General features: G+C 46.9%; 2 protein-coding genes across 2 annotated transcripts; both read right to left on the bottom strand.

The window, feature by feature from the left end:
• Positions 1-2,312: 2,312 nt before the first annotated feature.
• Positions 2,313-3,264, bottom strand: LOC119357632. The gene is made up of 2 exons (XM_037624514.1): positions 2,887-3,264; positions 2,313-2,618 (listed from the first exon to the last, which is right to left on the bottom strand). The coding sequence occupies exons 1-2, from the start codon at positions 3,262-3,264 to the stop codon at positions 2,313-2,315; spliced, it is 684 nt and encodes a 227-aa protein (XP_037480411.1).
• Positions 3,265-7,023: 3,759 nt separating this feature from the next.
• LOC119357631 lies at positions 7,024-13,914 on the bottom strand. Its single transcript, XM_037624512.1, has 3 exons — positions 13,537-13,914; positions 12,955-13,261; positions 7,024-7,474 (listed from the first exon to the last, which is right to left on the bottom strand). The coding sequence occupies exons 1-2, from the start codon at positions 13,912-13,914 to the stop codon at positions 12,956-12,958; spliced, it is 684 nt and encodes a 227-aa protein (XP_037480409.1). The 3' UTR covers positions 7,024-7,474; position 12,955.
• Between the last annotated feature and the right edge of the window lie 68 nt (positions 13,915-13,982).

Below are 13,982 nucleotides of genomic sequence, written 5' to 3'. Positions count from 1 at the left end.
GTACTATTCATCAGGCAGATGGCAATCGATTTGATGTGTGTCCGTGAATCTGTACGCATTTTTGGAGCTGCTTCGGGTCTTCAAGTGAACTTCAACAAGTCTTCGACCATTATGATCTGTGCGGAAGAGGGAGATCAGGAGATGGTGGCTGCGGCGATGCCGTGGAAGATGAGAGTTTTTCCCTGCAAATATTTGAGGCTACAGCTCTCCATCAAACAGCTCACGAGGTCGGAGTGGCAACTGATAGTTGATTTGATGCTGCGATTTCTTCCGACATGGCAGAGAGGTTTGATCACCAGGCCGGGACGGCTGATCCTTGTGAAAATGTTATCAGAGCATGTCCTACGCATCACCTGATTGTGGCAGACGCTCAAAAGTGGACGCTTGATTGTGTTGACAAGGACTGCAAGGCCTTCTTTTGGGCTGGGACAGAAGAAACCCATGGCGGGAAGTGCCACGTGGCCTGGTGGCGTGTTTGTAGGCCAAAATGCCTCGGAGGCTTGGGAGTGATTGATCTCAGGAGGCAAGGTATTGCGCTGCGCCTACATCGGGAATGGTTGATTGAAGCACACGGACGATACTAGACCCCGGAAGGGATTGAACATGCCCCCTGATCCTCGGGTCCAAAAGGCGTTCGACGGGTTGGTGCATTGGCAGTGGGAGCTGGGGATTGAGTTTTATTCTAGAGAGACCATTGGATTAATGGTGCTAGGCTGGCGGAAATTACGCCACACGTCCGGACCCAAGTGATCAATCGCAGATTGGTTAAAGAGGGCTTGTATCTTCACAGCTAGGCATCTAACATTGTGGGAGAGCTCTCCACCGATGGGCTAGTGCAATTCATCCGGCTATGGGAGATTCTACTGCCCATTCAAAACTCCCCTGACCAGGAAGATGTTGCGATATGTATGTGGAACGTTTAAGGCAGCACACCTCGGCTTCTCCAATCACATGCTGTGGGAGGGTGCCATCAAGTTCCAAACTTCCAATGTGCATCGGCAGTTTAGCAGTGTTGGGCTCCCCTGTCATGTAAGATATTTATGTGGCTTGCGCTGCAATATCGACTGTAGACCTCGGATTGGAGATTGAGGCACGGTTTGCAGGATCAGAATTCATTGTGCTTTCTATGCGATCAAGAAGAAGATATTGTGGATCATATTTTGCTGCAATGTGTCTAGTCAGGTATGGTATCTCTGCTTCAGGATGGGAGGATTGATTTGGCGCTGCTGCCGATGATGACGGATCATCTTGAATCTTGGTGGAGCTCTAATCGCAAACACATTCCTAAAAGGTACAGGAAAGGAAAGGGTTTGTTTCGATGATCACTATTGTGTGTTGGAGTATTTGGAAGCAACGGAATGGAAGAGTGTTTGGTAGGCATGACACGGTATCTGAATGGGTATTGGCTCCAAAAATCTTTTCAAGAGCTCAAGTTGTGGGCTCTTGCCGGAGCTAGAGGAGTTCAACACTTTAGTGAAGAGTGGTGTATGGTTTTAGGAGTTTCTTTGCTCTTGCACTGGCTTGTGTTGAGAGTGGCTTGGATATTTCTTGTACATTTACCTCTGCCTTCTATAAAGCTATGGTACGCAATTTGCATACTCCTGGTAAAAAAACAGTTCACTTCTTTTACCAGAGTGAGGGAAACATGGCACAAAGCCATAAATACCAAATGCAGCTAAGAAGAGTAGACTCGTATGCCATAGCCAAAACTTCAAAACTTTGGGTCTTTCCATTGGTTTCAATGGAGAAATTAGCAATGACAAGAAAACTCAAGAAAGGTGCTTGCAAACAGTTTGGAAGCTACTCCCTCCGTTCCGAATTACTTGTCGCAGGTATGGATGTATCTAGATGTATTTTAGTTCTAGATACATCTATTTCTGCAACGAGTAATTTGGAACGGAGGGAGTAGCATGCAAACATTGTTATATCTCACTCGCTGCAAAGATAAAACGATCACAGTGAACGGACTGTAGGCAATTAATTTGTTTTTTTCTAATATATGTGCAACTGATCACTTTTATTATCATCACTTCATAACAAACACATACTGTAGAACTGCACTAGTTCGACTACTTGCACAATTAAGATTGATGTCAATCCCAATTTAATATGCAATGACCAGAGGAAATAGCAAAAACCTCATTGGTTTTATATGCAATGCTCCATCTTAATAAATATCAACAGCAGTAAGCAGTAATCAACAACACTAGAGGACTGTTTTCATTCTATGAGGAGGATACACAAAATATAGAGATTATAATTGAAAAGACCATATGGCTGATGCAGGGGCAAAGCAAAGGGGGTAGTATACCTCAACAAAACTGCGATGGCGCTTTCCTGTCCTCCTGGCCCCCCTTCCACACACTAAGAATGAGCGCTGGGATGATAACAAAGCAAGCTGTCGCGTGCATACCAAATAGTGCCACATCCATGATTACAGAGGCGACCATTTCACCCTGAGACATCGAACCCTTCACGTCCGGCGACATCATCACTACCAGAAGACCAGCAACCACTAGAAGGAAGAAGGCCACATCCGCAACCAATCCAAGCACCGCGGTGCGCGGAAGCCTGAATGATTCTGCAACCGACTCCTGCGTGAATGCTTCTAGAGCGCTCTAAGGACAACAATGTCAACAAAACCACAGGTATGAAATGAACATGAGTATGTACAGAATGGTTCGGAAATGGAAGGATGCAAATGAAGTGATGAACATGAACACACATGGAAAAAAACTAGTGCCACTGATCAGGACAACCTGAACTGTATATGGCAACTTAGTTCGAACATAATGATAACACAGGGCTCATCCACTGGCGTATGTATTGCATTACTGCTGTAATTCGACTACAATAAAGATCACAGGGAGTGAATTTGCGTGATGCCTTCTTGAATCCCGAAGTGGATCCAGATACACCTGCAATCACGTAGGCCACGCACACCAACAGGACGAGAAGCGCGACCAACGCAAGGATGCTGTAGATGAGGACCTTGAGAGCCTCGTACGTGAGGGCCTGGAGGAAGAGGAAGGGGGCGGAGCTCTCGCCCCAGGCGCGGCTCGCCACGATCTGTCCAGCCATGGCCACGGAGATGACCCACGCGAGCGCGAAGCCCGGGTAGGGGAGGGCTCCCGCCGCGACGCAGAGGACGCGCCCCAGCGCCAGCATCGGGGCGAGGGCCAAGTGCATGAGCGCCAGCACCACGACGACGATCCGCGCCGACGGGGGCGGGGGAGGGGGCGGCACCGCGTCGGCGACGGCCATTGGTCGGTACGGGAAACCCTAGCTCCTCGAAGCTTCTCGATCACACTCGGTGGGGGCGAAGTGGTTGGGCGGCACAGCGAGGGGACAATGGTTTGTGGGAAATGGGGATTAATTAATGAGGAACAGGAGACAGGGGAGGGGGTTTTGCGGCGAGCTGTCCCACTTCCCTTCCGGGTTCAGCTCTAACCCATTTCCTCTGCCAGCGGATGCGGATGCGGATTCGGGTTCTAAGAGCATATCTAGCCGACCTTTAAAACGCGCCGATCCGCAAAATAACCACTTGTTTATGGTTTCGAACGAAAAAAGTGACCCGATCAGACAAGGCCCGCGACCTGTAGAAAAAATTGGGAGGCACGAAAAATCTTCGCCCTCAACCTTCAGATACACAGGATGGGAGGCCGACCCAAGCTTGACCCTTCTCCGCTACGAGATTTGGCGAGGGAGTCATTTCCGCGTAGTTGTTTCCGCTTCCCCTTCCCTAAGCCGCCAACCACAACCCTTCGCCCGCTCCGGAGCACCTTCCCCGGCTTCCTTCCACCACCATGGAAGCCTCCCGGTCGTCGGTCATCACCGTGGATGTCATCCACACGCTATCCCCTTCGCAAATCTCGTCGCCAGTGATGTCGCGCCCGTCGTCGTTCAAGGCTCCACTGCGCCACCCCGCAAGTGGCAGGGTAACATCGTCGTCCAGGGCGGCACTCCCGCAGCCCCTGCCAGGAAGGCACGCGGGCCCACCGACCCCGCCGCCTCCGATGTGAATTCGGTCGGGCACCCGCCATCGAAGAAGGGGAAGGCTTTCGATGCGAAATGCAAGAAGCTCGCCGGAAGACCTACCCCACCAACACCTCCCCCGGTTGCCTCGGCAAGAACTACCCCAAGGATGCCCGCCGATGGCGCTGCTACTGCCGCCCCCCGAGGTGTTCGACAGAATGGGCGCAAGGTATGATGCTTTGATTTCTTGCACTTCTTTCACTTTTCTCCATTGCGCGTGTTCGTAACTTGTTGAGCGAAATTGTAGTGCCGGTTTGCATGATGCGACTATTGACTTCGTGCAAATGTTGGACGGCAACACCATCGACATCTATCAAGCCCCGATCGGTGATTACGGTTACAATGAGATGTATGGTGGCGTGCACGGTCACGGTTAGGAAGAAGATGATGTGGAGGAGGTTGACGAGGGGGTGTTCGACACAGTACAAGCAAAATCACGCGCAAGATCAAAGAACTACACGCCATTGGAAGATAAAAAAAACCTGATCAAGGCTTGGGAATCGGTGTCTCTTGATGCGTGCACCGACACTGACCAAACCGCCAAGCGGTATTGGCAAAGGATAGAGGATCAGTACCTCAGCATGATGGCAAAGTATCCCAACAGGACGCCACACGCCTTTCGGTCTCTCCAAGGTTGTTGGGACGTGATCAGGCCGATTTGTAGCCGTTGGGCTGCTTGTTTGACACAAGTCCGCAATGCACCTCCAAGCGGTACCGTTGAATCCGATTATCTGAGTTTGTTTTCATGTCCCAAGTTGTGCAAATCTTTTGTAGCCATCGGAGTGGTTGCATAATTTGACATTGTTTTCATTTTGTAGGACAAAATTGGGCAAGAAAGGTACAAGGACATGGAAACTTTCGATAAAAAAGCATTTCAACTAGAGCATTGTTGGGAATTTCTTAAAGATAGCGAGAAGTGGAAGGTGATTGACAAAGAATCCCCATCGAAGAGAGGTGCACTCACCAAGAACAAGCCCGATGAAAACAAAAAGGCCAAGGACAAAATCAAGAAGGAAGCGGAGGCATCAAGTTTGCGGGACAAGTTAGATCATATGGTTAAGTCCAATGAGATATTGGTGATCAAGACATTGGAGGCAAAAAAGGAGTTAGCCGAGAATAAGGCTCAAGAGAATCAAGAGAAGTGACAACTACTCAAGGAGGAGACCGTGTGCAAGGAGCTTGGACATTTAGGAGAGAAGAGCCATGGCCGACGAGAACAAAGCCATGGCCAAGCTCCTTCAAGAGGAGGACAAGATCATGATAATGAATCAAAATGAGATGGATGGTCACCAAAGAATGGCATGACATGGCAAGGTTGGAGATCTTGGAGAGAAGGCTAGCCGCAAGAGACCATGCGGTGCCAAGGTTCGGTGGTGGTTCGGCAAGTGGTGGTGGCAATGGTGGTGGTGAAGATTTCATCTTGTGATGATGATGATGATGATGATGATGATGGAGTGATGATGGATGCGATGTCCTTTGGGTTGTGGTGCGAAAACTATGTTCAAATGTCCCCAAAACTGTATTTGAATTCTCGAAATTTGTGTTTATTTGTCAAAATCGCGATCAATTGCATTGTGTGGTTTTACGGTTATCTCTAGTTTGCAGGCCCTGTTCGGCCGCAGCCGATTTCGGCCCTTAAAACGCGCTTTTCTCGGCCCTTATCCCGGTTATAAGGGTCGCGGTTTTAAGGGGTCTGCTAGAGATGCTCTAACCGGGTACGTGGAAATGGTGAGTGCCTGATGCGACCCTCACAATTACCGAATTTCTTGTTCAAGCCACCGGGTGAAATGTCTAATTTTATTACCAAATTTTCTTTCCGACGAAATAATACTGAGTTGAGTTTCAGTTGGGGGGTTTTGAATTAAAAAAAACTCTCAATCGGGTTCCTCAATTTGAAGTTGAAAAATCTGAGGGAAATGGTTAACACCCAATTTATTTAGTTTGAAGTATTTTGAAAGTTTCAAGACCTAGTGTCAAATTATTATGATTGCATAATTAGGTAAATTTTCATTGAAAAACAGCTTGAAAGTAAAAGACAATATAGTCAAAAGCAACTGAAAGTCCTGATAGATCGTTTCGCTTGGAAATAGATTTTGATGATAATCGGTTTGAAAGAGAAAACACACCCAATAACTAGATAAAAATAATACAATTGCAGTTCAATGTAGTGTAATGAAAAATTGACACTATAGACCACATTCCATCATGCATATCTGAGAAGTGCCTTCAGATGTCACGGTCGACAAAAGAAAATTGGGTAAAGCATGTGACAGTTCTCAACGACACAAAACCAAGGCAAGCAGACACCTCATCAATGACGGGCAGCCCACATTGCGATTGCCGACGAGATTCAATGATCGAGAATTCTACCAAGAACGAAATGGAAATTCAATCGACTGAATTTTAGTAAAAATGTAAGAAAAAGAGCACACATCTTTTTTCACAGTAGCGAATCTTGTAAACAAAAATTGGATAAAAATGTCTAACCTATTTTCCGATCGTTACTTTTTAGGCTAATTCATTCTTACATTGAGAGATTTTGTGCGAAGAATTTGTCTTCACTTACTTAACAGAAAAACGGAACATAATCAAAGTTAGAGAGCTTTTTTAATTTACACATGCATTTTGCTGTCAAATTCAGAATAACAAATTAATGAATGAGCAAACCGGTCTAGCGCACCATCTTAATGGTTCAGCTCGTCTGTGTAACATACATAATCAATGCAAATTTATTTACCAGGTATCCAACACTGATTGCGAATTTGTATCTCTGGTCATAGCATTAATCATCATAACGTTAAAAATGTAGACGAAGTTCAGCAGTAAATTTGACGATGAAAACGACAACACAAGCATGCCAGCAGGTAGAGTTAACATTCTAACAGAGGACCCAACGAATACGGTGGCAGTATATAACCACTCCTGATAAACATGACCACGAGGATAGTCGAGATGCATGGCAACGCATACATAGCCCAGTTGCAGAACGTTACTACCATGCATACAACATAAGAATGCAAACTGACAGCAGTCATACCAATTCATCACCAGATTGATGTCTCATGGAATGGAAGCATTTTCTTCCAACAGGGTATTACAAACAGGACACAAATTCCACCATCATGTATACACCAATACTCCAGTGCAAACTTGTAAGCAAGTAGCCCGGAGTAGCATCAAACATCATCACCAGATCCATAATGACCCACAAACTTCACGGCTATTGATGATTACAGTCTAGTAATATCAGAACTAAGCAAGTCTACAAAAGTTCCCATGGCTAATGACAATTAGGATCTACTAATAGTAGAAAGAAGCAAGTCTTCAAAGGCTGTTTTTCCTCTGAAAACTTGCATCTGTTGGGATCACTCACAACCATCAGCGGAATGGGCACTGTAGCTCCTTGCCAAATTCTGCGGACACCTCTTCTTAGCTTCATCTGCCAATAACCAGGCCCAAGATTTGATTAAATTACCACATAAAAGAACATTGCCAAATCAACATTAAGCATCCAGTAGTATACTCCCTCCGTCCCAAAATAAGTGTCGCAAGTTGTACATAAGTTGAGACACTTATTTTCGGATGGAGGGAGTATTTTCAACTTTTAAGTCCTGTAAATCTAAAGCCCATGCCACTCATTTTCCAGCAATGAAGTAACTTCTATCTTGTGAGATATTATAGAATTCGTATCTTTCTCATCCTTTCAATTGGTAGTGCTAACAAACACACAACTGATGATATGAACTTGCAACATCAGATATTAACTGTTCTCAAACGGACGTCTGCCAAAATGTAGTGGCACAGCACCACCTTAAAGTACTAGATGTGCATACATTTACTGTCATGTTATTTATGTGCATGATCAAACAGTTTACTTATTTTTACTGAAGTATAAAGCATTAAACTGAGTCACAGAACAGCAAACAAAGGCACAATGGCAATTCTACCAAAATGTAGTGGGCATAGCGCCACATAGAAGTTGATAATTGTTAAAAGTACTAGAGGTGTGTCATTTTACCATCATGTTTTTTGTTTACATGATCAAACAGTTCACTTCTTTTTACCAGAGTGACGGAACACGGTACAAAGTCATAAATGCGAAATGCAGCTAAGAAGATTAGACTCATATGCCATGGCCAAACTTCAAAACTTTGGGTCTTCCCATTGGCTTAAGTGGAGAAATTAGCAATGACAAGAAAACTCAAGAAAGGTGCTTGCAAACAGTTTGGAAGCATGCAAACATTGTTATAATCTCACTCGCTGCACAGATACAATGATCACAGGGGACGATGGAGCATAGGCAATTAATATTGCTTTTTCCTAATATGTAAAAGGAACTGATCGTTTTTATTATCATAACTTCGTAACAAAAGTGGTCAAACAGTTTACTTTTCTATCTTTGGGAAAGCTATCCCCATCGATCTTGGAGTGGATGGAGATCTGACACTGGCAGTGTCAGCATAGGCTGTTGGATGATGGCAATGGCGACATGCTCTCCATTATGTCAGGCCTTAACCTGGAGATTGTTTGCTGCAACGATAGGGGGCTTAACAGTCCAGGAAAGAGGAAGGCGGTTAGGGAGTTTGCTGACTCATTACATGCTGCAATTTTCTGTATCCAAGAGACTAAACTGGCCGTGATCAACCAATACACTGTTATGGAATGTTTTGGGTCGTCTTACGATGGTTATGCTTAGTTGCTTACCTTCCTGCGTGCCAGACTAAGGGAGTTTGCTGACTCATTACATGCTGCAATTTTCTGTATCCAGGAGACTAAACTGGCGGTGATCTACCAGTACACTATTATGGAATGTTTTGGGTCGTCTTATGTGGTTATGCTTACCTTCCTGCGTGCGAGACTAAGGGAGGGGTCCTTATCACCTGGAATTCCTCCATGCTACAGATTTCTAACTTTGTGAATGATACAAACTTCATCATGGGCTATGTTTCGCCGTCGGAGGGTGCACCTTGGTGGCTTTCAGTTGTTTACAGACCCCAAGAGGATCAGGAGAAGATGCAGTTCCTGGAGGAGCTCTCGGCTCACCGCCAGCTTTGCCCTGGCCTATGGTTGGTGTTAGGGGATTTTAACCTGATTCTACACGCATCTGACAAGAATAATGCTAACCTGGACTGAAGAGTGATGGGAAGATTCAAGCGGTTCGTTGATGACAATGGCCTCAAAGAGCTGTACTTGCATGGGCACAGGTTCACGTGGAGTAACGAGCGGGAATCACCCACGCTTACCAAGATTGACAGAGTTTTTGTCTCAGTGGATTGGGAATTGGAGCATTTGGAATGTTTCCTTCAGGCGCTATCCACGGCGTACCCTGATCATTGTCTGCTTCATTTGGCACTGAGTGAGCGCATCCAACCAAGGCACCGCTTCATGTTCGAGATTTCCGGGGCAAAACTTGAGGGTTTATAGGAGGCCGTCAGAGACGCGTGGGTCTGCGACACAACCATTACTGACCAGTTCAAGCGCTTGGATTTGCTATTGAGAAACACGGCGCGCTATCTCATGGCTTGGGGACAAAAGCGCATTGGTAATGTGAAGCTGCAGATCGCCGTCGCAAATTATGTGATTTTGCGCCTCGATTGTGCTCAGAAATGGAGATCTCTCTCGGCGGAGAGGTTGTTGAGACGCACGTTGAAGCAGCTAGTGCTGGGTTTTGCATCGCTTGAGCGTATGATCATGAGACAGAGCTCGCGTATTAGATGGCTGAGTGACGGAGATGCTAATACGAAGTTTTTCAATCTTATTGCCAATGGGAGTAAAACAAAAAAAAATGATACCGGCAATTACCCTAACACCATTACAGATCAACGCAGAAAAGAGGAATTATCTCATGCTGCTTACAAGAATCTCCTGGGAACAGCACAGGCAAGAGAGCATGCTCTTGATTTGGATTTCCTTGACATTGCCCAGGTGGATCTTAGTGATCAAGACCTGATTTTCTCTGAAGAGGAAGTCTGGGCGGTAATGAAGGAGATGCCGGCAGATTGCACACCTGGCCCCGATGGTTTCTTTGGCTTGTTCTACCAGAAGGTGTGGGTGGTCATTAAAGGAGATGTCATGGCAGCAATTCATAAGCTGTTTCTCGATAACGTCCGCAGTTTTGGCTGATTAAATTAAGCCCTGATCACGCTGATTCGAAAAAAGGCGGATGCATGCACGATCGTTGACTTTCATCCGATTAGCTGGGTTCACGGTATACCGAAGATATGCGCTAAATTGCTCGCGACGAGACTCAGCTGACGTATGGAAGATCTGGTAATGGTGAACCAATCAGCATTCATAAAAGGGAGAAATATAGATGATAATTTCATGCTTGTCCGGCAGTTAGCGAGGAAGTTGCACAAGTGGAAGGCCAAGGGTGTGCTGCTTAAGTTAGACATATCTCGCGCTTTTGACTCTCTGTCATGGCCCTTCCAGTTCGAGGTGCTGCGAGCTAAAGGATTCTCAAAGATCTGGAGAGCTTGGGTTGCTACCCTGCTCACAACGGCTAGCTCTCGAGTGGTGGTAAATGGCTCGGGTGGGGCGAAATTCATCCACGCACGTGGGCTAGCTTCGTCAGGGAGACATGCTCTCACCCCTCCTTTTTGTGATCGCCATGGACACCTTGACCTCCATGGTCGCCCGAGAGCACGAATGTGGAGTGCTCGGTGCATTGCAGGATGCTCACCTCTCCAGAGACTCTATTTATGCGGATGATGTAGTACTATTCGCCTGGCCGAGGGCGATCGATTTGCTGTGTGTCCACGAATCTCTACGCATTTATGGAGCTGCTTTGGGTCTTCAAGTTAACTTCAACAAGTCATCGGTCATTATGATCCGTGTGGAAGAGGGAGACGGTGGCTGCGGCGATGCAGTGGAAGATGGAAGTTTTTGCCTGCAAATATTTGGAGCTACAGCTCACGAGGTCGGAGTGGCAACCAGTAGTTGATTCGGTGCTGTGATTACTTCCAGGATAGCAGAGAGGTTTGATCACCAGGCCAGAACGGCTGATCCTTGTGAACAATGTTATCAGAACCTGTCCTACACATCACCTGATTGTGGCATACGCTCCGAAGTGGGCGCCTGATCGTGTTGACTGTTGACAAGGGCTGCAGGGCCTTCTTTTGGGCTGGGACAGAAGAAATCCATGGCGGGAATTGCCAGGTGACGTGGCAACGTGTTTGTAGGCCAAAATGCCTCGGAGGCTTGGGAGTGATTGATCTCAGGAGGCAAGGTATTGCACCTACGTTGGGAATGGTTGAAGCGCACGGACGATACTAGAACCTGGAAGGGATTGAACATGTCACCTCATCCTCAGGCCCAGGAGGCGTTCGACAGTTTGGTGCGATGGCAGGTGGGAACCGGGAATCGAATTTTATTCTGGAGAGACCGTTGGATTAATGGTGCTAGGCTGGCGGAAATTACGCCAATTGTTGTGGTGCACGTCCGGACCCAGGTGATCAGTCGCAGATCGGTTAAAGAGGGTCTGTATATTCACAGCTGGGCATCTGACATTGGAGAGCTCTCTACCGATGGGATAGTGCAATTCATCTGGCTCTGGGAGATTCTGCTGCCCATGCAAATCTCCCCTGATCAGGAAGATGTTGCGACATGGAAGTGGAACGTTCAGGGGCAGTACACCTCGGCTTCTACATATCACATGCTGTGGGAGGGTGCCATCAGGTTCCAATGTGCATCGACAGTTTAGCAGTGTTGGGCTCCCCTGCCATGTAAGATATTTATGTGGCTTTTGCTGCAATATCGACTGCGGACCTCGGATTGGAGATTGAGGCACGGTTTGCAGGATCAGAGCTAATCGTGCTTTCTATGCAATCAATAAGAAGATACTGTGGACCATATTTTGCTGCAACGTGTCTACTCCCGCCAGGTATGGTATCTTTGCTTCAGGAGGGCAAGGATTGATTTGGCGCTGCTGCCGACGGTGACGGATCGTCTTGAATCTTGGTGGAGCTCTAATCGCAAACACATTCCTAGAAGGTACAGGAAAGGGTTTGATTCGATGATCACTATTGTGTGTTGGAGTATTTGGAAGCAACGGAATGGACGAGTGTTTGGTAGGCATGACACGGTATCCGAATGGGTATCGGCTTCAAAAATCTTTGAAGAGCTCAAGTTGTGGGCTCTCGCTGGAGCTAGAAGAGTTCAACATTTCAATGAGTAGTGCATGGTTTTAGGAGTTAGAGTTTTCTCGTTGCTCTTGCACCGGCTTGTGGTGTGAGTGGCTTGGATATTTCTTCTACATTTACCTCTGCCTTCTATAAAAGCTATGGTATGCAATTTGCATACTCCTGAAAAAACAGTTCACTTCTTTTAACCAGAGTGAGGGAACATGGTACAAAGTCATAAATGCCAAATGCAGCTAAGAAGTGTAGACTCGTATGCATGGCCAAAACTTCAAAACTTTGGGTCTTTCCATTGGTTTCAATGGAGAAATTAGCAATGACAAGAAAACTCAAGAAAGGTGCTTGCAAACAGTTTGGAAGCATGCAAACATTGTTATATCTCACTCGCTGCAAAGATACAACTATCACAGCGAACGATGGACCATAGGCAATTAATTTGTTTTTTTCTAATATAATACGTGCAACTGATCATTTCTATTATCATCACTTCATAACAAACGCATACGGTAGAACTGCATTCGTTGGCTACTTGCACAATTTAAGATCGATGCCAATCCCAATTTAGTATGCAATGAGCAGAGGAAATAGCAAAAACCTCATTATTGGTTTTATATACAATGATTCTCCATCTTAACAAATATCAACACCAGTAGGGAGTAATTAAAAACACTGGAGGACTGTTTTCATGCTATTAGGAGGCCACAACAAAATATGCAGATAATAATAGAAATGATCATATGGCTCACAGAAACAGGGGAGCAAAGCAAAGGGGGAGGTATACCTCAACAGCACTGTGATCGTGCTTTCCATTCCGCCTGGTCCCTCCTCCAGGCATGAAGAATGAGCGCTGGGATGGTAACAAAGCAAGCTGTCACAAGCATACCAAATAACCCCACTTCCATGATCACGGAACCGGCCATTCGACCCTGAGATCTTGAACCCTCCACGTGCGGCGACATCGTCGCTACCAGAAGACCAGCGACCGTTGGCAGGAAGAAAGCCACATCCACAGCCAATCCAAGCACCGCGGCGCGTGGAAGCCTAAACAAGTGTGAAAGCGGCTCCCATTTGGTTGATACGAAGCGGCTCTGAGGAGGAGAGCAATTTCAACAAAACCATACGTAGTATATATTGAATGGTTCGGAAATGGTAGGATGCAAATGAAGTGATGAACACACATGGAAAAAAAACTACTGCTGCTCATCAGGAGTTCAGGACAACCTGAAGCACGAAATTAATTTGACAACAATATAAGTATATGGCAACTGAATTACTCCGAAGATCATAATCATAACACTTGCCTATATACTGCTGCAATTGGACCGGAATAAAGATCACAGGGAGCTGTCAATTCGCACGATACCTTATTGTATTCCGAAGTGGATCCAGTTCGAACTGCAATCTCGTATGCCACGCGCTGGACGCACACCATCAGGACGGCAAGCGCGAACGACGCAAGGACGCTGACGACGCAGACCTTGAGCCCCCCGTACATGAACGCCTGGAGGAACAGGAAGGGGCCGGAGCGCGTGCCCCAGGCGCGGTGCGCGACGAGCAGCGCAGCCGCGGCCCCGGTGGAGATGCACGCAACCGACGAGCACACGTAGGTGAGGGCCCCCGCCGCGACGCGGAGGATGCGGCCGAAGCGCACGAGCAGCAGCATCACGACGACGATCCGCGCCGGCGGGGGCGGGGGCGGGGGCGTCGGCGGCGAGGGAAGCACCGCGTCGGCGACGGCCATCGATCGGTGCGGGAAACCCTAGCTCCTCGAAGCTTCTCGCACTCGAAGGCCTCATTTGGTTTCACAGT

This window comes from Triticum dicoccoides, chromosome 2A, assembly GCF_002162155.2.
Source record: "Triticum dicoccoides isolate Atlit2015 ecotype Zavitan chromosome 2A, WEW_v2.0, whole genome shotgun sequence".
Lineage (NCBI taxonomy): Eukaryota > Viridiplantae > Streptophyta > Magnoliopsida > Poales > Poaceae > Triticum > Triticum dicoccoides.
Note: the sequence above shows the minus strand (reverse complement) of the source record. Positions and strands in the feature narration are given on the sequence as shown.

Coding starts and splice junctions, on each gene's coding strand:
- LOC119357632 (XM_037624514.1), bottom strand. CDS start 3,264: ATGGCCGTCGCCGACGCGGTGCCGCCCCCTCCCCCGCCCCCGTCGGCG. Junction 2,619..2,886: donor CCACTTCGGGATTCAAGAAG/GCATCACGCAAA, acceptor TGTTGTCCTTAG/AGCGCTCTAGAAGCATTCAC.
- LOC119357631 (XM_037624512.1), bottom strand. CDS start 13,914: ATGGCCGTCGCCGACGCGGTGCTTCCCTCGCCGCCGACGCCCCCGCCC. Junction 13,262..13,536: donor CCACTTCGGAATACAATAAG/GTATCGTGCGAA, acceptor TCTCCTCCTCAG/AGCCGCTTCGTATCAACCAA.